Genomic DNA, 26,318 nt, shown 5'->3' with positions numbered 1-26,318 from the left:
TTAGGAAGGTTGATTATTCTAAGTTACTTAATAAATTAGGTAAATCTATATTTTATAAGCAGCTTAGTAAGGCCATTAGCAGCCTACTTAGCAGTAGATATATATAGATATTCTAACTTGCTAGCTATTACCTCTTAATAAAGAAAGTGATATCTAATATTAATATGCTTAGTCTAAGTATAGTACTCTATATTATAGCTTAATGATTAAGCCCCCTAATTATTAGTGTGAATGTATATAGGGAGATGATAATAGATCCTATTAAGGACTAAGAGTTTAGATAATAGTAATATAAGCTAGATATAGAAACTAATTTAATAGTATAAGGACTGGCCTAATTAGTATTAATAAAGCTATTAAGATTACTAAGTATAGTAGAATAGAATAGTATAAGTAATAATATCCCTACTAGATAGTAAAATATATGCTTTACTATAATAAAGTAATTAGGGCTAGGATTCCTAGTAAAGTATATAAGCTTAGATATAGCCTAGGTAATATCTAGATAGGTCCCTAGTATAAGCTAGGTAAGTGAACTAATTATCTCCTAATATAGAAGAATATCTTTCTATAAGGCTATTTAATTATAGTTAGAGAGAACTTCCTTCTTATTATAAGGAGTTACAGTATAATGGTAATTAGTTATTCTAAATTATTTTAGAATCTTCTAAATATAGTTAGATTAATAGAGGAAGATACCATCCTTTTATCTAATTATATTAATTCCTAGATAGACTAAAACCTCTCTATTATCTATATACTTAAAGGACTTACCTAGTTTAGATAAGAAGCTATTAATAAGTTCCTTAGAATATAAGAGAATAAGAATATTATTAATATAGATAAGTAAAGTAATGCTATTTTAGATAAATACTAAATAATCTATATATATATATTTAAAGCTAATAGATAGGAGGAAGTTATATATTAATTAATACTATTTATAAGAAGATTACTTAAGGCTATAGAGTATTTTTATAAGTAAGGTATATTTACCTACTTACTTTATTCTATTAGGAAGGTATATATAGATAGATTCTTTAAGTAGTATATAAAGAAAGGCTATAATTATATTAATATACTATAGTAGCTAGCTATCCCTAGTAGTAAAGGTAGTAAATATCTTAAAGCTTATAGGCTTTATAATAGCTATATAAACTTTATTAAAATTAATTCTCTTATATTAGCAGAAGCCTTGGATAACTAGATAAGACTTAAGGGTCTTATCCTATTTAATTTTAAATATCTATTTTAGAGGTAGAAGCCTTATCCCCTTTTACTAGTTAATTATCTAAAAAGTACTATTATAGATTAACTCTACTACTTCCCTATAGATAGACTAATATTATTTAGATCTATATTTACAGGTGATAGCCTTAGTATATAAAAGGGGAAGGAAATCATCTCTCTATAGATTATATAAGATATCTAGATTAGCTATAGTAGATTTAACTATATAGGTATGTAATTATTCCTCTACTTTATTAACTATATCTAGAATATGATTAATAATAGCCTGGAGAACTTATATATCTACTATTTAAACTAGCTAAGGTAGGAAAGGCTTATTAAAGTATATAAATAGGCTCTCTATAGCTTCTAGTATATAATATAAAGGTTTCTATATATATATAGAATAATATAAAGAAAGATCCTTAGAGATCTAAGGGCTACCTACCTCTAGTACTATAGAAGATCCTAGAGAAGGAATCTATAGGCTCTTATTAGCTAGAGTAGGCTATTCTAGATTATAATTAGCTAATTATTTAATAATAGGATATTTAGAGGTATCAGGAAGCTGCAGAAGGCTGTAATTATTATAAGAGAGAGGTGGGAGATTAGGAAGAATATCTATAGATTTATATTAGATTAGCTAATTAGGTGTCTTAGATATAGTAGAATTAGAATTAGAATTAGATAGTACTAGGGCTGGAATAATTATAATTAGAGGCTATATAGGAGCTAAGAATCTACTATTTCTTATCTTAAGGAATTTAATTAGAATATAATACTATTCTAGTAGCTAATTTATCTTATTATTAGCCTGCTTATAGTATTAATTAATTTAATTAAGATTATAGGCCACTTCTGGCTTGCTAGATAAAGGTAGTTCTTTAGTAAAGATAATATTATAAGATTAGATCATCTTCTTAGTAGATATATTATAGACCTTATAGTATCCCTCTGTATAGCTAATAAATTAGCTCTTAGATATATATAGATCTAGCTTCTTATACTACTCCTTAGGTATTAATACCTAGTACTTATAGCCTAGGGCATGCTAATAGGAGATATCTAACTAGATACTATAGAGAGCTTTATAGGGGGTTATACCTATCTTAGAATAGAAGAGGTGATTAGATAGGTAATTAACTATAAGAATAAGATGCCCCTAGAGATATTTAGGGAGTTAATTCTCTACTATAATAGATATAACAGGCTTAATTAAGTATTAATTCTTTATCTTAGGAATACTATTTAATTAAGGAGTATAGAAAGGTATAGGGTCCTAGATAATACCCCTATCTAAGGTATATAAATAGATTAGTTTATATTCTATAGTATTATTACCCTGAATCTATTTAACTTTATAGGAGAACTATATCTCTAGATAGTTAATTACCTAGATGAGCTTATCTAGGACTTCTATTTATAATTTAAGTAGGAAGACTTAGTAGAACTATATAGTATTATCTATAATAGTTAAGAAGTATATCTCTCTGCTATATACCTAGATACTAAGAGGTCCACAGACATTAATATATAAGAATTTACTAGGGCTAGAATAGATTATTTTATMCCTGCTATATAGAAGCTAATGACCTTTACTAATAATATATAGGCTATAGGGAAGTTATAAACCCCCTTTCTTAAGGTATAAGCTAGTAATATAGTCTAGAAACATATATAGATAATATTTAGATAAGTAAGTAGTATACTAATGAGTAAGATTAATAGATATAGGCTTAGGATCTTTAATAGTTATTACATTAATAAAGGCTTTAAATCTAGGGTATAAAATATATTTAATATCTTCTAAGCTAGATAGCCTGCCAGCCTACTGTAGCTATTTAATTATCTTAATAGATTTATAGCTAGTAGTGCAGAGGAAGTAATAGTTCTAAATTATCTTAGTAAAAGCCTTAATTAAGCTATTATAAATTAATTTAATACTGCTATTATTCTAAAAGACTATATTAATGCCTAGTTCTGCTAGCTTTTAGATAGAAACTAGATTATAAGTAAGAGCTAGTGCATGCTAGACTTTAGAGAATATAATTAATCTAATATATTTATTACTATTTAGAAGAGTAAGATTAATAATGATAGTACTATAGCCTTTAGTCTAGAAGACCTAGCTAGTGGCTGTATAGACTAGGAGAATAAGCTTATAATAGTTAATAAATAAAGAATAGTATAGAGTTATTATATCACTAGCCCTAGAATCTAATATCTAGTTATAGAGACTATCCTAGTTAATTATACTAACCTCTTTATATTATATCTGCTAGCAGGAAAGCCTAATATTATTATACTATAAGGAATTACTATTAAATTGTCACACCCTGGGATCCGTCTCTGCTGTTCTCTGCTAGTCAACTATCTTAGGAATAGGGTAGTATAGTCCCTGGACTATACCCTATACTTGCCTGAGGCCTACTGACCAGGTAGCCTAATGATATAGTGATATAATAACCTTTATAAGATTAAGGATAATCTAAAGGTAATATAAGAATAATAATAATAGAGATAGAAGCAAGGCCTATTAAGTATATATACTTAATAGTAGAGAGTAACTAATAAATTAGACTAGTAAACTTTATACTTAAGTAAGTTATTAATATTAAATATAAAGAACTAAATCAAGAACTCTAGATATACTAGTAATAACTATCCTTATATAGTTCCTCTATTTAGTCCATACTTTAAGGTTATTATAAGGTCCTATTATAGACTGTTATCTAGGGTCCTATTATAGACTATTTACCTAAGGTCCATGGTGCTTTCTTATAATTATGGTCCCTTATAGACTATTATTATTCCTTAGCATTAGGGACTATCTAGTTATATAACTTAACCACTCCCTAATCTTATGTTAAGGCTGCACTGCCTTTCTTATAAGCCTTATCTAACCATTCCCTGTTGACTGTAGTTATCTTATAATAGCTATCTATAGGTATGCCATAACATCACCTCCCCCTCTCTTAGTCCTTTATCCTTAAAGGGTATATAGGTTGCTCTGGGTCCTATTAATTCCTTAAAGATATGTTTTTCTGTTTTCCTAAGACATCTGCAATGCCTTATAAACATTCTATAAAATTACCCTATGCCCCCTAAAATCATCATCATGAGCATCTTTGACTTACTGACCTTATTAACTAATATGGTAGCCCTATTAATTTTCTGTATGAAGCATGCTTCTTTTCTTTAATACTATGTATTATGATAGATGGTAAGAGTGTTAAATATTCTGCCTGTGTGCATAATAATTATCTATATAAGAAGCAGGTGTTCAGTGATAAAGAGTAGAGTTCTTTATAGAAAGAGGAGAGTTAAGTATCCTTAGCTTTGACCATAAGAGATTTTAATCTGGTGTTACTTTAAGAAGAAATTAATAAATCCTAAAAACACCTTAATATACTTTAGTAGTTAATGGTTTATAAACTGCGTGAGCACTCTTAGTTATATAAAAGTTAAAATACTATAAAAGAATATAACGTAATTCCCAACCGAGTCGGACACCCTAGCGAGCCAGACACCTCTGTATTCCATATAAAATGGCACATATCAAGGCTTTGACATCTCAACAACTAAGCATCTACGGGGTCTAAGTTTAGGTAGGAGGTATTAGTATAGTTATATAGAGTTATACTTACAAGCAACAGCCTCCTAGTATATAAGAATACTTAGGTAACATAAATTACATCTGTATTTTTAGTGATATTGACTTTTCAAATATTAAGAGAGAGGAATAATATTTTAGGGCCTTATAAAAAGGTATTCATATACTTTAACCTAGACAGAGTCTAAATATCTTACTTACATTATAGTATATATGGATGTGGTTGAGATATCACAGCCTTGAAGAGTGCTATTCTATATGGAATACAAAGATGTCCGGCTCGCTTGGGTGTCCGACTCAGTTGGGAATTACGTTAGTTGCCTCATGCTTCTGCATGACTCAGCCATTCTAGATTCTAAAAATCCTTAATTAGCCGCTGTTTATGAAGATCCTAGTTGGAGTCAGGTGGTTGATGTGATGGATTAGCTGCCTTCTAGATTTTAGAATAATGCTGAATAAGCTTTGCATAGTTGGTCAGATTTTTAATGGGTTCCCATGTATTTCTAAGGTACCATAGTCCTTCTATTTTATAAGGTAGTAGGGTTTCCCACTGACTTATTTATAGTCTAGAATCTATTTAACTTCATACTCTAGTTTAGTGTTGTCATCAATCTCCATATTTTTAGTGATTTTTACATTTTCTAGGGCTGGCTCTAATAATAAGATATGAAATACTAGGTGTATTTTTGCCATGCTTTTTAGTAGTTATAGTTTATAGTTAACTAGTCCTAATTTTTCTTCAATCATAAAGGGTCTAATTTTCTAATGGTCTAGTTTTTAACTTAGTTATTTTATTTTAATATTTCTATATAGTAGGTAAACTTTCCCCCCCTTTTTTAGGTTTAGAGCACTCCTGTACTTCCTATTATAGTAGATTACTATTCTAAGGTTTATGAATTTAATATCTCTTAAGAGTTAAACCTATAAATAATTAATAGTATCTACTATATTTGCAGCTTCTTCCACTGTGGGTACTTTATTTTGTGGTTCTCTAATTAGTGTAGGGTTATATCTATAGTTTATAAAGAAAGGTGTTTCCCCTGTTATTAAGTGAATAGTATTATTATATATAAACTATGCTATTAGTAGGTAAACTACCCAGTCATCTTACTGATAGTTCACATAGTATTGCAAGTATTATTTGACTATCTAATTTACCCTTTCTATTTACCCATTGTCACACCCTGGGATCCATCTCTGCTGTTCTCTGCTAGTCAACTACTTTAGGAACAAGATGATATAGTCCCTAGACTATATTAGATACTTGCCTAAGGCCTACCACCCTGGTAGCCTAATAATGCAATAATATAATAACCCCCAAAGGTCAAGGACAATCTAAAGATAACATAAGAATAATAATAGTAGAGATAGAAGCAAGGCCTATTAAGTATATATACTTAATAATAAGAGAGTAATTAATAAATTAGACTAGTGAACTTATACTTAAGTAAGTTATTAATATTAAATATAAGGAACTAAACTAAGAGTACTAGATATAATAATAATAAGTATCCTTATATATCTATAGTTCCTCCTAGTAATATATATATTAGTATATACTTAATATAAATATAGTATATTATATACTCTAACAGAGTGGTCTTAGCATACTATTTATATACCACCTAGTCATATATTAGGTGTAATCCTTGTCCTAGTGAATCTAGCCTAGTGCCCAGGGCACTACAGAGTAATTCTAAGTAATGATAGAAAGGCTATAATTATATATAGCTTTATATTAGAAACTCATGGTCTTCCCGTGATTTAGTGATTATAGTTTAGTTAATTATTATTATTTCTAGGATTCTGCCTGTTATATCTACCTAACTTTAGTATAGTAATATTAATATTATAATATCACCTCCCCCTCTTATAGTGTTTCATCCTTAAAACTAGTTATAAGGCTATTGCTCCCCTTAGTGAGTGGTGTTTCTTATCTTCTACTATATTTATCTATTATGCTAAAATATTATACTAATACTTTATATAATAGCCCCTAAAAACCCTCTTAAGACTATATTACTATTTACACTAAGCAAGAGGAGTATATTTATTATAATAGTTTTATTTTATCTTCTTTATATAATTATTACTTATTAATAGGTTAAGATTATATAATAAACTAAACTTATTATTATTCTAAATGTGTAACATGCACTTATTAGGGTTATTTATATAAGAAGGAATTTCATATAGTAAAAGAGTAGGATATTTTAAAGTAAGTAGAGGAGAAGGTTACTAGTAGTATTACTAAGGCTAATAATAAACTTAAGCTTCTATAACCTAAGTTAGAATAACTCTAGGCCTATTTAGCTAAGGTTTAATTAAAGATTATTATAACCCTTATATAATATTCTTACCTCTAAAAATAACAAAGATTCCTTAAGGAGCATGGTTTTAAAATATCTGAGCATGATACTAAATTATTATAGATCTTAGATAAGAAGAAGTCCTCTGAGCAGCCTAATCCTATAGCTAAGGTTAAATAGCTAGCTATAACTTCTAAGAATCCTAATTTTAGTTAGATAATAGTAGAGATTAATTAGATACCTCCTACCTTCTAGGAGAATTTTGATTTCCCTTTAAATAGTACTATTAGATAAGTTAGTAATAGCCTATTAGATTCCTAATAGGTTCCTATATATTTTCTAAGGTATTATATCCCTTCTACTTTATAAGGTAGTATAGTTTTCTACTAACTTATTTATAATTTAGAATCTCCTTAACTTTATACTCTTATTTAGTATTATTATTAATTTCTATATCTTTAGTGATTTTTGTATTTTTTTATACTAGTTCTAATAATAAAATATGAAATACTAGATAAATTTTTGATATACTCTTTAGTAGTTATAACTTATAGTTAACTAGTCCTTTTCTTTCTTTAATAATAAAAGGTCCAATCTTCTAATAGTCTAATTTCTAACTTAGTTATTTTATTTTAATATTTCTATAGAGTAGGTAAACTTTCTCCCTTTTTTTAAGGTTTAGAGTACTCCTGTGCTTCTTATTATAATAAATTACTATTTTAAGGTTTATAAATTTAATATCCCTTGATAGTTAAGTCCTTAAATATTTAATAGTATCCATTAATTCTATAGCTTTATCTGCTGTAGGTACTTTATTTCATAGTTCTCTAATTAATATAGGATTATACCTATAGTTAGCAAAGAATGGTGTTTCTCCTATTATTAAGTAAATAGTATTATTATATGTAAACTATGCTATTAGTAGGTAAACTACCTAATCATCCTGTTAGTAATTTATATAGTGTTATAGATATTACTTAACTATCTAGTTTATTTATTCTGTTTATCTATTAGCTTATAGATAATATGCGGTTATAAGTCTTTGCTTAATTCCTATTAAGTCTATTAATAATTACTAAAATTTTAATATAAATAGTTTATCTCTATCTAATATAATATATTATGGCATTCTATAATTAATAATTATATGTCCCATGAGTAAGCTTATAAGTTGTGATACTGTTATTATTATTATAGTTAGTACTAAATAGATAAATTTTATAAGTCTATTAGTAACTATCATTAGGTAATTATATCCTTTTAACTCTAGTAGTAGTCTAATAAAGTTAATAGTAATCCATTCCTATAATTTCTTTAGTATTTCTAGTGATTACATCTTCCCATAGGGTTAATGTCTAGCTAGCTTATCTCTAATATAAGTTTTATATTAATAAATATAGCCCTGTACCTTCCTTCTTATATTTAGAAAGTAGTAGTTCCTTAAAATAGCTTCAGCTATTTTCTTAGTCCCTATATAACTATATATTAGGTTATTATAATGCCTAGTGATAATCTTGCTTCTTATATACTTAGATATATAGATGAGTCCTTGCAGGTATACTAACCCTTATTTATTAGTAGTTATATATTTATTATCTACTAAGTTTTTAAGCATTTCTTAAATAGTTTTATCTTTTTTTATTACTTTAATAATTTCTTAAATCAGTAGGTCCCCTTGCAGTTTAATCATTGCTATAAGACTATAATAGTTATATATTAATAATCTATCTTTTTATTATTTCAGTATTACTAGCTTAACTATTTTCCCTTATAATTTATAATCTAGTTATTAACTAAGTATATTAGCTTATCTATTTTCTATTCCTTTATAGTAAATAATCTTAAAGTTAAACTATAAGAGTATCTTAGCCTATCTAGCTTATCTTCTTATTAGTTCCTTCATGGTTATGAAGAACATAAGGTTCTTATAATCTATTTTTATAATAACTATGTATTATACTCCTTCTAGGTAAACTCTCTAGACTTTAAATACTACTACTATAGCTAGTAGTTCCTTATTATAGATATTATAGTTAAGTTCTGCTTAAATTAACTTCTATAAGTAAAATATAACTAGTTATGGTTTTCTATTACTTCCTAGTTAAGTCATCCTCATTCTAATTACATAATCTAATATATTAGTTTTAATTATTATCTCCTTCTCTAGGTCACTTTATACTAATATTAGTGTACTAATAATTTACTATTTAATTTAATAAAAAGCTTTATTATAGTTTTCATCCTAGTTAAAGTTTTTTGCCTTTTTAAATAATTTAAAAAGTAAATGCATGATTTTTATATATCTTTTAATAAATTATTAATAATAATTAATAAGTCTAATAAACTATTAAACTTCTTTAATGTTCCTTAGCTATAGCTATTTAATAATTAATTTCACTTTATTAATTTCTATGTGGATTCCTTCTATAGATATCTAATATCCTAAAAACTTAGTTCCTTAGACATAGAATTTATATTTCTTTAATTTTAATTTAATATTTGCTTTCTGAAGTTCTTGTAGCACTTTAGTAATATATTTAATATATTATTCTTCTTCCTTAGAGAAGATTAGGATGTTATCTAAGTAGACTATTATAAAGAGATAAAGATATTTATATAATACCTCTTCTATAAATCTTTTAAAAGATACTAGTATATTGGTTAGTCTAAACAGCATAACTATATATTTAAAATATCTAAATTTTATTCTAAATACTGTTTTCCATTTATTACCTTTTATAATCTAAAGATGATTATAAGCATTAATAATATCTAACTTTATAAACTATTTTACTCCTTAAATTTAATCTTAGATTTTATAGATTAATAGAAGTGGATAATAATCCTTAATTATAATTATATTTAATAGTCTATAGTCTATATAAAGCTATAGGCTTCTATCTTTCTTAGATATAAAGAGTATACCATACCCTGCTAGTAAGGTTAATAGTTATATCTTCCTAAGTTATAACTATTTATTAATATATTCCTTAAGCATCTGTAGCTCTCTTTCTAATATTTAGTATATTTTCTTATATACTAGTGATTTCCCTTCCTATAGTAGGATCTTATGATTATATTTTCTATATTCTAGTAGGATATACTATTTTAGTTACTTAAATAAGTCCCTATAGCTATAGTACTCCTAAGGTAATATCTCTAAGCCTAATCTAGCCTTAGTTCCTGGATCCTATATCTAGGTTGCAGCTAGGTCTATGCAGGGCCTAGGTCTATAGTCCTAGATTTATTCTAACCCTAAACTCATATCCTTAAGGATTTCATTCTATGACATTCTACTTATATTATCTAGTATTATAATATCTATATAATTACTATCTTGCTCTAGTGCCTATCCTAGTAGCTCTATTATTACTATCCTTTATAATAGCTTAGTTACTACTAATACTACTATTATATCTTAGTTAATTACTATATCTTTTAATTCACCCCCTAACTACTTAGTACTATTATTAATTTCTTTTAACTTAATATACTATAAGGTCCCAGCCTTCCCTTTAGTCTAGTCCTATTATAGATATTTATAGTTAAACTATAGACTCCCTATCTTCTAGTTAATTACTAGATTATAATTCTTAAGCTATAGAATCCCTAATACTATATTATACTATCCTATTAGTACTATATTAAAGTTTAGTTATTTAAAATATCCTAATATAACCATAGGTATAGTTCCTAATTTAGTTATAATTAAAAAAGTTCCTAAATTCTCTCTATTTAGTTCTATAATTAGTTTAGATACTATCTTTATAATTCCTAGAAGCCCTAGCTTCTTTATAAATCCTAGATTTATATAGTTCCCTATTACTCCTAAGTTAATTATTACTTAGGTTATTTAGCTTAGGATATAAGCTTAGAGCTTTAAATACCTTCCTTATTATACTTTAGTTACTATAAGGTATAAGTACTCAGTATCCTATTAGAGTAGTTAGAGATTTCTTAATAGTATAGGAAAATATCCTTCTTCTAGCTTTCCTTAATAGTGCATTATATACTAATCTTTAAAATATATAGTCTAATATATTATATTATATTCCTAGTATCTTCTATATCCTCTGCAGGAGCATTTAAGTCTCTAATAAAGATAACTAATATTTTCTTTTATAACTATTAGTACTACTAGCTAAAACTTTACTATATACTTATTATTATAGTGATTAGTATAGTTATTACTATAATAAGTAATCTATAGTACTTTATAATATCTTAGGTATCCTTAGAAATATTTATATAAGTACTAGGTATAATTATATATCCTATAAAATAGTCCTAGTAGTCTTTTTTCTAATACCCTTCTAAGCTTATAAAAGTATTTATTTAGCTATTACTTATATTTATTATATCTCTATAGATATTTAGTGTATCTACTAGTATGTAGGTCCCAGGACTTAGCTTAGGTCTAATATTCTAGATTCTAATATATATATCCTCTTACTCCTTATTTAACTTTTTTAAGGATTTATTCATTCAGTTAGTATACTTCTAATTTAGCTAACTATTTCTTATCTAGCTATTATAGCTATATGGTGTACTAGTCTGCCTTATTATTATTTTATAGGGATTATTTATAGGGTGTCTTAGGAATCTTATAGGGCTGCTCCTTATTAGGATTAAGGCTCACCTACTAAGTTCTATACTCTTTATTAAGTAGATTAATAGGTTAGTTAATTATGGCCTAATCTATTATAGGAAAATCCTCTTAATCTAGCTCTTCTTAGTTAGTCTTTTCTTTATTAAAACTAATAACCTAATATTTCTTATTTTTAGTAAGCATCATCCATTTATAAATAAGTTCTTTAGGTGTAATATTTTCCCACTTAATAGAACTATACCTATTACTAGTTAATAAATCTTAATTAGTTACTATAAGCATACTAGATTCTTTAGTAGGCTAATTACTCTTTATACTTCTATACTTTATAGAGTCTTCCTCTTAAAGCTCTTTCTTAATTTTATTATTATTAAGAGTTATATATTCCTTAAATAGTTTTCTTAGCTACCTATTACTCCTCTTCTTTAGAGTTATAGTACTAGTTATATTATAAGCTCCTCTTTTTATAGTATAGAACTCTACTATTACCCTAAGCTATTTCTTATTCCTATACTACTAACCCTTCCTGGGTTCTTACTTATAGTCTTTTAATATATATCCTAGTTTCCTATAATAGAAATATAGCTTATTATATTATTACTATTCTCTTTCCTTACTAGAAAGTGCTGTTTATTAAGTTATATCTAACTCTATTAGTTATGGCCCATAAGGATCTGAATATCCTTAGCTCTATAGTTAAGCTAGCCTCCTATTATTTAGTTAATAGTTTATAATACACCTATTACTAAAGCTATTCTAATTACTTTAGTCCTTTCTACACATGTAGAAATCTTATAATTTATTATTAATTTTAACCACTTACTTAATCATTCTGCTAAGCTTGTCCAGTTATTCTATCTAGATTAACTTTTCTTAGATATCTAGTTTTAAGCCTTCTTTAAATTATATAATGTTCATATCCTCATCCTAATTTAAATAGGATATAATCTATTAGAATTATAATATATATTCCCCTATAGATCCTGTCTGCTTAAGCTGCTATAGCTATCTCTTAGTATTACACTCTTTATTAATATTACTAAAAGTATTTTCTAACCACTCCTTAAATATATTATAACTGGCAAATATTTCATCAGTCTTATTAGCTTAATTATCCTCTTTGTATTCTTAGTAATCTCTGATGAAGGGTTTAAACTAATTAAACACTAGTCTAATTAGATAGGTTACTATAAGTAAGACCCTTTCTACCTTAGTAATAAGCCTCTCCCTATTCATATAGATATATATATCTAATTATATAAGGAACACTCATAGCTTAGACCTATTTCCATTAAATAGTTTAGGTGATCTAACTTTAACAGACTTAGCTATAAGTTAACCTTCTAGTTATTAGATATGCTTCTAGAGCTACTTAACTATGCCTCTTAGTTCTTCTATTAAAGACTATAACTACATAGTTATTTACTATTACAGTGTCACCTAACTAATATTTAAGCTGGTAGGTGTCAGTGCATTTCCAGCTATAATATTTAATATTAAGAGTTAATTAAACTTCTAATTAATTTATACTATATAGTGTTTAATTTATCACACCCTAGGATCTGTCTCTGCTATTCTCTACTAGTTAACTACTTTAGGAATAAGATAATATAGTCCCTAGACTATATCAGATACTTACCTAAGGCCTACCACCCTGGTAGCCTAATAATATAATAATATAATGACCCCTAAAGGTTAAGGATAATCTAAAGATAATATAAGAATAATAATAATAGAGATAGAAGCAAGGCCTATTAAGTATATATACTTAATAATAAGAGAGTAACTAATAAATTAGACTAGTAAACTTATACTTAAGTAAGTTATTAATATTAAATATAAGGAACTAAACTAAGAGTGCTAGATATAATAATAATAAGTATCCTTATATATCTATAGTTCCTCCTAGTAGTATATATATTAGTATATACTTAATATAAATATAGTATATTATATACTCTAACAGAGTAGTCTTAGTATACCATTCATATACCACCTAGTTATGTGTCAGGTGTAATCCTTATCCTAGTGAATCCAGCCTAGTGCCTAGGGCACTATGGAGTAATTCTAGGTGATGATAGAAAGGCTATAATTATATATAGCTTTATGTTAGAAACTTATAGTCTTCCTGTGATTTAGTGATTATAGTTTAGTTAGTTATTATCATTTCTAGGATTCTGCCTATCACGTCCGCCTAACTTTAGCGCGGCTGTGTTGGTGTTGTAACACCCATTAGCCTGTGGATGGTATGCTGTCATAAGCTATTACTTAATTCCTATTAAATCTGTTAATAATTACCAAAACTTTAATGTAAAAAGCTTGTCTCTGTCTGATATGATGTATTATGGCATTCTATGGTTAATAATTATATATCCTATAAGTAAGCTTACAAGCTGTAATACTGTTATGTTTATTATAGTTAGGATTAAATAGATGAATTTTATAAGTCTGTTAGTAACTATTATTAGGTAATTATATCCTTTTAACTCTGGTAAAGGTCTAATAAAATTAATAGTAATCCATTCCTATAGTTTCTTTAGTGTCTCTAGTAATTACATCTTACTATAAGGTTGATATCTAGCTAGCTTATCTCTAATATAAGTCTTATAGTGCTAAATATAGCCCTATACTTTCCTTCTTATATTTAGAAAGTAGTAATTTCTTAAGATAGCTTTAGCTATCTTCTTAGTTCCTATATACCTATGTATTAGGTTATTATAATACTTTATAATAATCTTACTTCTTATATACTTAGGTATATAGATGAGTCCTTATAAGTAGATTAATCCTTATTTATCTATTATTAGATATTTATTATCTATAGAATTTTTAAGCATCTCTTAAATAATCCTATCTTTTTTTATTTTTTTAATAATTTTCTAAATTAATAGATCTTCCTTTAACTCAATAGTTACTATAAGTATATAGTAATTATATATTAATAATCTATCTTCCTATTACTTTAATATTACTAGTTTAATTATTTTTCCTTAAAGCTTATAATCTAGTTATTAACTAAGTATATCAGCTTATCTATTTTCTATTCCTTTATAGTATATAATTCTAAAATTATACTATAAAAGTATCTCAGCCCATCTAGCTTAATATTATATTAATTCTTTTATTATTATAAAGAATATAAGATTCTTATAGTCTATTTTTATAGTAATAGTATATTTTACTCCTTCTAGATAGACTTTCTAAACTTTAAATACTACTACTATAGCTAGTAGTTCTTTATTATAAATATTATAGTTAAGTTCTACTTAAATTAACTTTTATAAGTAGAATACTACTAGCTATAGTTTCCTATCTTCTCCTAGTTAAGTTATTCTTATTCTAACTATATAGTCTAATGCATTAGTTTTAATTATTATTTCTTTTTCTAAGTTATATTATACTAAGATTAGTGCCTTTATAATTCTATTCTTAACTTTATTAACTACTCTATTATAATCTCTATTTTATTTAAACTCTTTTACTTTCTTAAGTAATGTAAAGAGTGYATATATAATATATATATATCCTATAATAAATTATTAATAATAGTTAATAAGTTTAATAAACTGTTAAACTTCCTTAATATTTTTTAGTTAAGGCTAATTAATAATTACCTTCACCTTATTCTAATCTATGTGGATTCCTTCTATAGATATCTAATGTTCTAGGAACTTAGTCTCTTAGATATAGAATTTATATTTTTTTAGTTTTAACTTAATATTAGCTCCCTGGAGCTTCTTTAATACTATTCTAATATACTTCACATGTTCTGTTTCTTCTTAGTTAAAGACTAAGATATTATCTAAATAGACTATTATAAAGAGATTATGATACTTATATAGTACTTCATTAATGAATCTTTAGAATAATACTAGTGTATTAGTAAGCCTAAATAATATTACTAAGTATTTAAAATAGCTATATTTTATCCTAAATGCTGTCTTCTATTCATTACCTTCTATAATCTAAATATAGTTATATACATCTATGATATCTAGCTTTATAAACTATTTAGCTCCTTAAATTTAATCTTAGATTTTATAGATTAATAGAAGTAGATAGTAATCCTTAATTATTATTATATTTAGTAATCTATAGTCTATACAGAGTTATAGACCTTTATCTTTTTTAGGTATAAAGAGTATACTATATCCTGCTAGTAAGTTTAATAGCTATATCTTCCTAAGTTATAACTATTTATTAATATATTCCTTTAGTATTATTAATTCTTTTCCTAATATCTGGTATATTTTCTTATATACTAGTGTTTTTCCTTCTATTAATAGAATCTTATAATCATGCTTCCCATACTTTAGTAGTTTATATTATTTAGGTTGTTTAAATAAGTCCTTAAACTTATAATATACCTCAGGCAGAGCTATCTTAATAGCTTTCTCCTAGTATCTTCTAGGGTTATTATTATAAGTCTTATCTATACTCTAATTAGCTACTACCAAAATCTGCTAGGTCCCTAAACTAAATCTTATTTCTTTATTCTTACTTTCCTAGGTATTACTCTCTAGTATTATAATCTTAGTATATTCTTTACTATCCTTAGGTGCCCATCCTAGTAACTCTATTATTACTATATATTATAATAGTTTAATTATTATTAGTACTACTATTATATTCTAGCTAAGTACTACTTTTCTTAGTTCACCTCTTAACCACTTAGTATTACTATTATTTTCCTTTAATCTAATATACTATAAGGCCCTAGTTTCCCCTTTAATCTAGTCCTATTATAGGTATTTATAGTTAAACTAAAGACTTCCTATCTTCTAGTTAATTACTAGGTTATAATTCCTAAGCCATGGAATCCCTAATACTATATTATACTATCCTATTAGTATAATATTAAAGTTTAGTTATTTAAAGTAATCTAATATAACCATTAGTATAGTCCCTAACTTAATTATAATTAAGAGAGTTCCTAAATTCTCTTTATTTAGATTTATAATTAGTTCAGGTACTACTTTTATAATTCCTAGAAGTCTTAGCTTCTCTATAAATCCTAGATTTATATAATTCCCTATTACTCCTAAGTTAACTATTACTTAGGTTAGTTAATTAAGGATATAAGCTTAGAGTTTTAAGTGCTTTCTATATTATACTTCTATTACTATAAGATAAAGGTATTCATCCTCCTATTTTAGTAGCCTAGCATCCCTTACTAGCACTAGGAAATATCCTCCCTCTAACTTTCCTTAGTAATATATTATATATTAGTCTTTAAAACATGCTATCTAATATATTATATTATAATCTAGATATTATCTGTATCCTCTGTAAGAGCATTTAAGTCTCTAATATAGATAAATAATATTTTCCTTTATAACTGTTAGTACCTCTGGCTAAAACTTTACTATATACTTATTATCATGGTGAATGCTGTAGTTATTATTATAATAAGTAATCTAGAGTACTTTATAATATTTTAGATATTCTTAGAAATATTTACATAGATACTAGGTATAGTTATATTTACTATAGAATAGTCCTAGTAGCCTCTTTTCTAATACCTTTCTAAGTTTATAGAAATATTCTTTTAACTAGTATCTATATCTTTAACACTATAGAGGATATCTATTACATCTAGTTATATACTTATCCTATAACTCTGCTTAGGTCTAGTATTCTAGATTCTAGTAGATACATCCTTTCACTCCTTATTTTACTTTATTAAGGATCTGTATATTTAACTAATATGCTTATAGTTCTGCTAACTACTTCTTATCTAGCTATTATAGCTATATAGTATATTAATCTACTTCATAATCATCCTTTAGGGGGTTATCTTAAGGTATCTTAGGAATCTTATAGGACTGCTCCTTATTAGGATTAAGGCTCACCTACTGAGTTCTGTACTCTTTGTTAAGTGGATTAATAGGCTGGTTAATCATAGTCTAATCTATTATAGGAAAATCCACTTAATCTAGCTCTTCATGATTAGTATTTTCTTTATCAGAACTGATAGTCTATTTAATTTCCTTTATAAGTACTATTAACCTGTAGATAACTCCTTCAGGCATAATATCTTCCCATTTATTAGAGCTTTCCTCATCACTGGTTAATAATCCCTGATTAGTGGCTGCGAGTATATTAGAGTTATTAGCAGGCTAACTATTATTCATACTCTCATCATTGATGAAATCCTCCTTTTCAAGTTCTTCCTTAATTTCTTTATTACTTAAACTAGTATACTCCTGGTACAGTTTCCTAAGTTATTCATTACTTTATATTGCACTTAATTCCTTAGTCTTTCTGGGTCTATCTAGTACTACTATGATACATACTCTAGTGATGTCATAGGCTCCTCTGTCCTTTATGGCACTGAGTTCTTTTATTATATATAGTTATTTCTTTCTACTCTGCTTACCCCTCCAGGGCTGTTGCTTATAGGTGTTTAATATATGTCCTAGCTTTCTGTACTAGAAATATAGTTTCTCTTTTCTTCACTATTCTCTCTCTTTGCTCAAGAGTGCCGTCTGTTGAGTCATATCTAACTCTATTAGTCTTAGCCCATAAGGATCTGTGTATCCTTAGCTCTATGGTTAAGCTGACCTCCTATTATTTAATTAATAGTTTATAGTGTGCTTATTATTAAAACTTCCCTAGTTCTATTCTTTCTTATGTATGGTGAAGTTATATAGCTTATTATTAATTTTAACTGCTTATTTAATTATTTTGCTTAATGTCTTTAGTCAATCCATCTAGATTAACTTTTCCTGGATTTCTGGTTTTAATCCTTCTTTAAATTATGTGATATATGCGTCTTCGTCCCAGTCTAAGTGGGATATAATTTATTAAAACTTTAAGGTATAGTTATTTGCAGAACCTAACTACTTAAGTTGCCATAACTATTATTTAGTATTTTATCCTTTATTAATATCACTAAAAGTTCCTTTGAGTTATTTTTTAAACTTAGTATAGTTAGTAAACATTACCTTGGTGTTATCATCCTATAGGTCTTTAATGTGCGTCTGGTAATCCCTCATGAAGGGTTCAAACCAATCAAACACTGGTCTAGTAAGGTATGTGGTTATAAATAAGACCTTGTTAGGTTTATTAATGAGTTTCTTATAATTCATCTGCATGTACATGTCCATCTATATTAAGAATGCATGTAGTTTGGATTATGTTCTATTAAATAGTTCTAGGGGTTGGACTTTGACAGATTTAACTATAAGTCAACCTTCTAGCTGTTATACATGCTCCTAGAGCTGTTCAACCATGTTTATCAGGCCTTTAGCTGTAATCTAAGGCTGTGTAACTATCTGTTACTATAGTGTTGCATAACTAATATTTAAGCTGGTGGGAGTTAGTGCATTTCCTACTATAATATTTAATATTAAGAGTTAATCAAACTTCCTAAGTAATTTATGCTATATGATGTTTAATTTATCACACCCTAGGATCCATCTCTGCTGTTCTCTGCTAGTTAACTATCTTGGGAATAGGGTAGTATAGTCCCTAGACTATACCCTATACTTGCCTAAGGCCTACCAACCAGGTAGCCTAATAATATAGTAATATAATAACCTTTATAAGGTTAAGGATAACCCAAAGATAATATAAGAATAATAATAGTAGAGATAGAAATAAGGCCTATTAAGTATATATATTTAATAGTAGAGAGTAACTAATAAATTAGACTAGTAAACTTTATACTTAAGTAAGTTATTAATATTAAATATAAAGAACTAAATCAAGAACTCTAGATATACTAGTAATAACTATCCTTATATAGTTCCTCTATTTAGTCTATACTTTAAGGTTATTATAAGGTCCCATCATAGACTATTATCTAGGATCTTATTATAGACTATTTACCTAAGGTCTATGGTGCTTTCTTATAATCATAGTCCCTTATAGACCATCATTATTCCTTAGCATTAGGGACTATCTAGTTATATAACTTAACTACTCCCTAATCTTATATTAAGGCTGCACTGCCTTTCTCATAAGCCTTGTCTAACCATTCCCTGTCAACTGCAGTTATCTCATAACAGCCGTCTGCAGGTGTGCCGTAACATAAATATAATCTAATTAGCCTCCTTATTATAATCTTTATTTATTTAATTAATAGAATAGGAAGTAGTAATATTAGTAGTAAATCTACTATATTTATAGCTATGCCCTCTCTAGCTTCCTCTCTGTAAGGAGTTAGTAGTAGAAGGATTAGAACTAGTATTCTTTAAATAATATATAGAAGAGAGATAACTACTAAACTTACTATAATAATAGCACTAGATGATGCTAGTATCTTTATTATTTAGATCTTTAGCTATAGGGCTGTTAGACAGGTGTTAATTAGATTAATTTAAATTAGAATTAGAATTAGAATAGGAGGTGCTAGATTAATTCTAATTACCTCTATATCTACTATATTAGCTATTCCTCCCCCCTTAAACTAAATTAGCTAATAGTTAATTAGAATTAGATTAGTTTCTGCCAACACTAGTAGCATAGCATTTAAATTTAAAGTATTAGAACTATAAGTAGATATTATATAGATTAATCTATTATTCTACTTTTAATAATTCTATATTTATAATAAAGTTATTAAGATAGGGAATACCCTTAATAGACTATAAGAATAGATAGTATTTAATCTACTTAGGAAGGATATTAAGAATATATATCTTAGTAATTATAGCCTACTATTTCTATAGAAATATATTATAATTACTACTTAGATTATATTTAATCTAATAAAGTTTCTACTAGAGTAAGAAAAGACTATCCCTATTACTATATTTATAAAGGCTCTATAGCTTTTTAAAAGCTAGAACTATATTAGTAAGGCTAGAGATATATATCTTTATAGTATTATTAATAGTAGTATAGAGTATTATAAGTACTTAATAATTAAGATAAGTAAATACTTTATTCTACTATTTATAATACTCTATAAGTTAATAATTCTAGATATTTTAATTATTAATTAAGTTATTAATATTACTCTTTATTACTATTAATTAACTTAAGGCTGCAGCAGCTATTATCTATTAGAAAGGGCCTATAGTAGCTATTATAGAAGCTAAGGAGCTAGTAGTACTAGCTATTATAGAAGCTAAGGGGCCCCTAGTAGTATTTATTATTATAGGAGCTAAGGAGCCCCTAGTAGTTTATTCTTAAGCTAGTTACTTCTTATATTTATAAATAAGACTTTAGTATATATGTTTATAGGTAATATTATATAGTATAGGCTAAGTAGGAGCTATATATTTATACTTTAGGAGCTTCTAGTAATTAGTATTCCTACTATAAAGATATCCCTAGAGTGCTTCTATCTAGATTAATTAGTTAGACTCATCCTTAAGGATAGGAATAACCTTATATAGCTTTATATTAATATCTATTATAATTAGCTAGATTCAATGCATAGAGTTTAATTAAGGAAGGAAATAAGGATCTTAGAGGCTTTTAATTTAATAGATTAGGCTAGATTCTACAGAAGAATTACTATAAAAGAAAGGAGGAGCAGTATAGATCTATAAAGCTAGAATTTTAATCTAACTAATAAGAATAAGTATATAGAATATGTTTAAATTAACTATAGAAGTAGGGAATAGAGAAGATGATGAAAGTCACCTTATAATAAGCTATAAGGGCTTATAACCTGTGAGAATATGATGGAATAATAATATAATTTGATTATTAAACTATTTAAGATGAAGCTATCTGCCAGGCTGAAGAAGATGGTATGTGAGGTGCTAAGCTTGATTTGGAAGTGTAGGTGAGAGAGTAATATTCACAATATTGTCTCTGCTAATGGAAATTGATGACTCTAGACTTGGACAAGGTATAATAATACGCGGTAGCTTATGTAAATCTCGCTGTTGGCCATTTCCTCGATCGAGAACCATAAGAGAGATAGACAATAATGGCATTTTGTTACGCCTTTCGGCTGCCGAGGAGAGCAAAAGGGGAATTTTTGCCCGCTATGGTTGCGGTAGGTATGTCTCTGGATTTGGTTGGATTTCCCGCAACTTTAATCATGGATCTTCCAGAATTGGGCCAATCCATCCCTTGTTTTACCTGCCGGAATTGAGAAGGCTGGATTATCCGCCGTATGATTCGTCAAACCTTCACAAAATCTCCACAATCATGGGCCACTGAAATGCGGGGGATTTGCGGGAAACTTGGCCAAAGAAGGACAAAGTCTCTCTGCGGAGTGCGGAGACTGCTCAAGTGGCTGGGTCGTCTGGGGTAGAAGTCTGGGGTACGATGGCTTCTCTAATCCTGCCATTGTCCAATGACTAACCTTTTGCTTCATGTCAAGACATCCCGGTCGAAATGTCTTCAAGGAACTGACAGGTCCTGCCGACCATAGGCACTTGAGGGTCCAGGAGTGGAATTTGTGCCCGCCCCAGTTACATCTAGAGGTTTCACGATTGATCCAAATTACATCACCACTAAAGGCACCGGCCTCTGTCTCGTCGTTTTCAATAACCGATTGTCGATATATATATCTCCCAGGTAGAAGGGACTGGAGCGAGCAACCCTTCCGTCTTCAGCCATCCTCCTATGTTCAGGTCGATTAGCTTCTTCTGCACTCCACTTGTCATCTCCACCCCTTAATCATGGGCCACGACCTCGAGGCTAGCAAGTCCTCCTTGGATCGGAAAGAGTTCCCATCTGCGGAACATGTCGAAGGAACTGCCGTCGGTATCGTTCACGCGGTAGACCCTCACCGACTCGAATCCCTGCCTTATGGTCCCAACGGATTCAAGGGCATCTTCGGCTCCAAGTATGTCTTTGGCGCAGCTTTCCTGGCCTCCATGGGCGGCTTTTCCATGGGATACGATATGGGAGTCATCTCCATCATCAACTCGATGGACAAGTTTCACGCGGCATATCCGCGGGCCGAAAGTGCCTTTGGCAAGGGATTCATGACGGGAATGTTGCTGCTGGGTGCATTTGTGGGCTGTATCTTCATGCCATATCTGGCGGATCGGATCTCTCGCAAATGGGCCCTCACGGCCATGGTCATCGTCTTCAACGTCGGAGCCATTCTTCAGACGGCCGCAGCCAACTACGACATGCTTGTCGCGGGACGCTTTATCGGAGGCATTGGGGTTGGTACATTGGCAATGGTATACGTTCCACTCAATCTTCAATGTTTCCACCAAGATTAATGGGTAAAATCATAGGGTGCGCCGCTCTATATCTCCGAAGTCTCTCCACCCCACATGCGAGGCACGCTTCTCGTCCTCGAATCCATCTCCATCACCCTGGGAGTCGTCATTGCCTTTTACATCACTTACGGCACCAGACACTTGGCCACCGAAGCCTGTTTCCGACTCCCCTTTGGTCTGCAGATGGTGACCGCGACCATACTCGGCGCTGGCATTCACTTCTTCCCGTACTCTCCTCGGTGGCTTGCCTTGGTCAACCGCCAGGATGCCTGCATGTCTAGCTTGTGTAAATTGAGAGGTCTCCCAAGCAGCGATGAAAGAGTCCAATTCGAATATCAGCAAATTATGGCCGAGCTCAATTTCCAAAAGGCCGTCTTGGCCAAAAAGCACCCTGGTGCATCCGGTATTAAGCTCGAAGTTCTCTCCTGGATGGATCTCTTCACCCGGAAAATGTGGAAACGCACCGCCGTTGGCATGGGTGTCGCTTTCTTCCAGCAGTTCTCAGGAATCAACGCTTTCATCTACTACGCGCCAACGCTGTTTGAATCACTTGGCCAGACGGCAGAGACATCGCTCATTCTCTCTGGTGTCTTCAACGTTCTCCAACTCATTGCAGCCATTGTCTGTTTCCTCGTCATCGAAAAGGTAGGCCGGCGCCCCCTTGCCATCTTCGGTGGCTTTGGTACTGCAGTGGCCTATATCATCATCGCTGTCCTTTCGGGTCTTTACTCAAATGCATGGGCCTCGCACACGGCCGCCGGCTGGGGCTGCGTTGCCATGGCGTTCATCTTTATCCTCATTTACGGAGTCACCTATTCACCACTAGGTTGGGCCCTCCCATCGGAGGTTTTCTCGACCACGTCTCGATCCAAAGGTGTCGCTCTCGCCACATGCACTATTTGGCTGTCAGATTTCATCGTTGGCACTGTCACACCTTCCATGCTGGCTGATATTGGCTACCGAACCTACATCTTCTTTGCCGTGATGTGCTCGCTGGCAGGTGTCTGGGCGTTTTTCCTGGTTCCCGAAACAAGTGGGAAGGCCCTCGAAGAAATCGACGAGTTATTTGGCGATGCCAGTGCGAGGAAGGAGTGGGAACTTGCTCAGGAAGCAATCATGGCTGAAAGTACCAAATAGGTAGGTTGTGGTTTGGGTTATGTTCAACTAACACTGCGTTGTGCTATTAGGCAAATAGTATGGTTAGGCAGTTAGGTAGATTTTTGCTATAACATGAATGAAATAAACAGTACTATCTCTGGACTTTGTCCATGCAGATACACGTAACCATGGACCAACCCTACTCATTATGCTCGATAGGTATAGTTGGTTATCTGGAATAGTGATCGTTTAGTACTAGATGACTTTTAAAGTTCTCTAGGGGCATTTACTTCTAATTCATAATTAGAACGCATAGATATTGACTGAATTCAGTATTTACTAGAGTAGTTCAGTCTGTATTTCCTTCGCTAGAGACCAGCTTCAAATAGTCCTCCATTACTTATGAACTTTATCCCTCTCTCAACCCGGCTTCGCATTTCTTGCCTTCTGCTGTCCGCCTCTTTCTTATTGATCAGATTCACTGTGTGTCTTCCCCATTTTTAGATTCAACGGTCGTATACCAGAGGGGAATATGAGTGCTGCCTGCCAGTAGGACAAAGCCACGATAGATTTCGCAGGTGAGATGTGCTCAAGGCTCTTGCTTTGGGCCAATATGCATCATAGCTAGCATGTATTCAGTCCACCAACTCTCTCTGACATGCTACAGAAGCTCTCACCTGTCTTGATTGAGGAGAATACTGATGTTGATCGCTTTTGCTGATCGGGCTGGCAGAGCGTCTTGTCACTGGTTATCGAGGCTGTCTCGTTTTGCAAAAGAGAGGCTCTCGCCCGCTCCTTTTCCTGTCTCTGTTTATATATCATCTGCACCTGGTCATCGTCTGAGATGTTGCGAAAATTAGGAAATCCTAAAGGCATGATGCGATGATGAAAAGGTCAACAATCAGAAGGCTGAAATCAAGATATGCCAGTCTTTTAACTAGCAGGACCTGGAGTACAAAGCTATCTGATATTTAGAACTCCTTTGTCTGTAATATTCTCTAGATGCTATATAGTACAACGAGATCAGGCGTGCTGGTTGACGTAAGCGCAGCTCTACCTTAGTTTTGTCCCTGACAGTATGAGCCAGTATGAGTCAAAGAGGTCTTACAAGGTCGGACAAATAGAACCGCATCATCGAGACAATCATATTGATATTATGCCTGGTCTGTATCATATTCTTGGGAATCAAAGGGTTAAGTTCCTAAAGTGGATGACAAATTGATGTTCAGATGACTCACAGAAGAGTTCTTAACAACGAGGATGACGCACATATGAAAATCTCTATTTTACTGAGCAAAGATGAGCACAGAGGTCTCGAGGTCCTTGTAGGATGGTTAATAAGCTTCTCTCCACAATAAGCAGCCCAGTCTTGTCTTTAGGTCCGCAAAGCTTGAATTTGACTGACATTCAATAGTTCAGGTGCGAACTGGAACTAGACTGCTTAGTCCAGCCCTTTTTAGTTGCCCATGGCAGATGCCGTGCTACATGCCTCATTCTCTCTCATCAGCCCTAAGTTGGGCCGGTCTTGAATGCGCGACAACCGACGGAGAGGACATGCTTAACTTGTTTACTTGAAATGATCGAACTAATCTACCTGATTACTTATGAGTAATAAATAAGGCAGCATACACAAGGCCTAAAGTCCTTATTTCATGACAGCTTGCAGTAGCATTTAGTATATGATTATTAATGTGTCTACAGGGTGAGCGAGAGAGTATACCAGTAGATATCCATATGCAATCTACGAAACATATCAATGTATGATGTACGAGGATTGTTGTCAGTATGGGCGAGTATCATGGTGAAGAAGCACTTTAATGCTAGATGAAGAAAGAAAAGATATAAATTCTCTTCCCAAAGGCTGTGATCCTTGACGTTAATATGTCCGGCGTGCCAGAGAAATTCTAGCTTGCACATAGGCAGTCATGCATCTCCTCCCTCACATTCTCCATGACTGCGTCATCTGAGATCCAGCTATACTGCACTCTAAGACATGTTATAGGAGTTTACAAGTGCCAGACCCAAAATAATCAAGATGTTGAAGCATCATTGCTGGGATTGACTTGAAGATCGTCAAAAAAGGCTAAAAACTGCTCAGACAGCCATTCCAAAAAAGAAAAGCGTTCGGAGAGCTATGGGCCAGGGTGAACTGACTCTCATGCTTTCCTAAGCCAGAGCTTGGCCTTGCTTGCTGGTCGACTGTGCGGTTCTGCATAGGGTTGATCCCTTGCGCTGTAAGTCACTTGCATTAGGGCTCTCCATACTGACTGCAGTGAGAGTACCTATATATCTCATCACACTTCAGGTTACTGTGT

General features: G+C 30.5%; 1 protein-coding gene across 1 annotated transcript; it reads left to right on the top strand.

Moving 5' to 3' along the window:
- Positions 1–22,350: 22,350 nt before the first annotated feature.
- Positions 22,351–24,042, top strand: Aspvir_009612 (uncharacterized protein; the record flags this gene model as incomplete). The annotated part of the gene is made up of 2 exons (XM_043272750.1): positions 22,351–22,863; positions 22,921–24,042. 2 exons carry the CDS (start codon positions 22,351–22,353, stop codon positions 24,040–24,042), a joined length of 1,635 nt encoding a protein of 544 aa, XP_043128685.1.
- Positions 24,043–26,318: the final 2,276 nt, after the last annotated feature.

This window comes from Aspergillus viridinutans (assembly GCF_018404265.1).
Source record: "Aspergillus viridinutans IFM 47045 DNA, scaffold_8, whole genome shotgun sequence".
Lineage (NCBI taxonomy): Eukaryota > Fungi > Ascomycota > Eurotiomycetes > Eurotiales > Aspergillaceae > Aspergillus > Aspergillus viridinutans.
The sequence above is the reverse complement of the archived record's forward strand: the minus strand, read 5'-3'. Positions and strand labels throughout refer to the sequence as shown.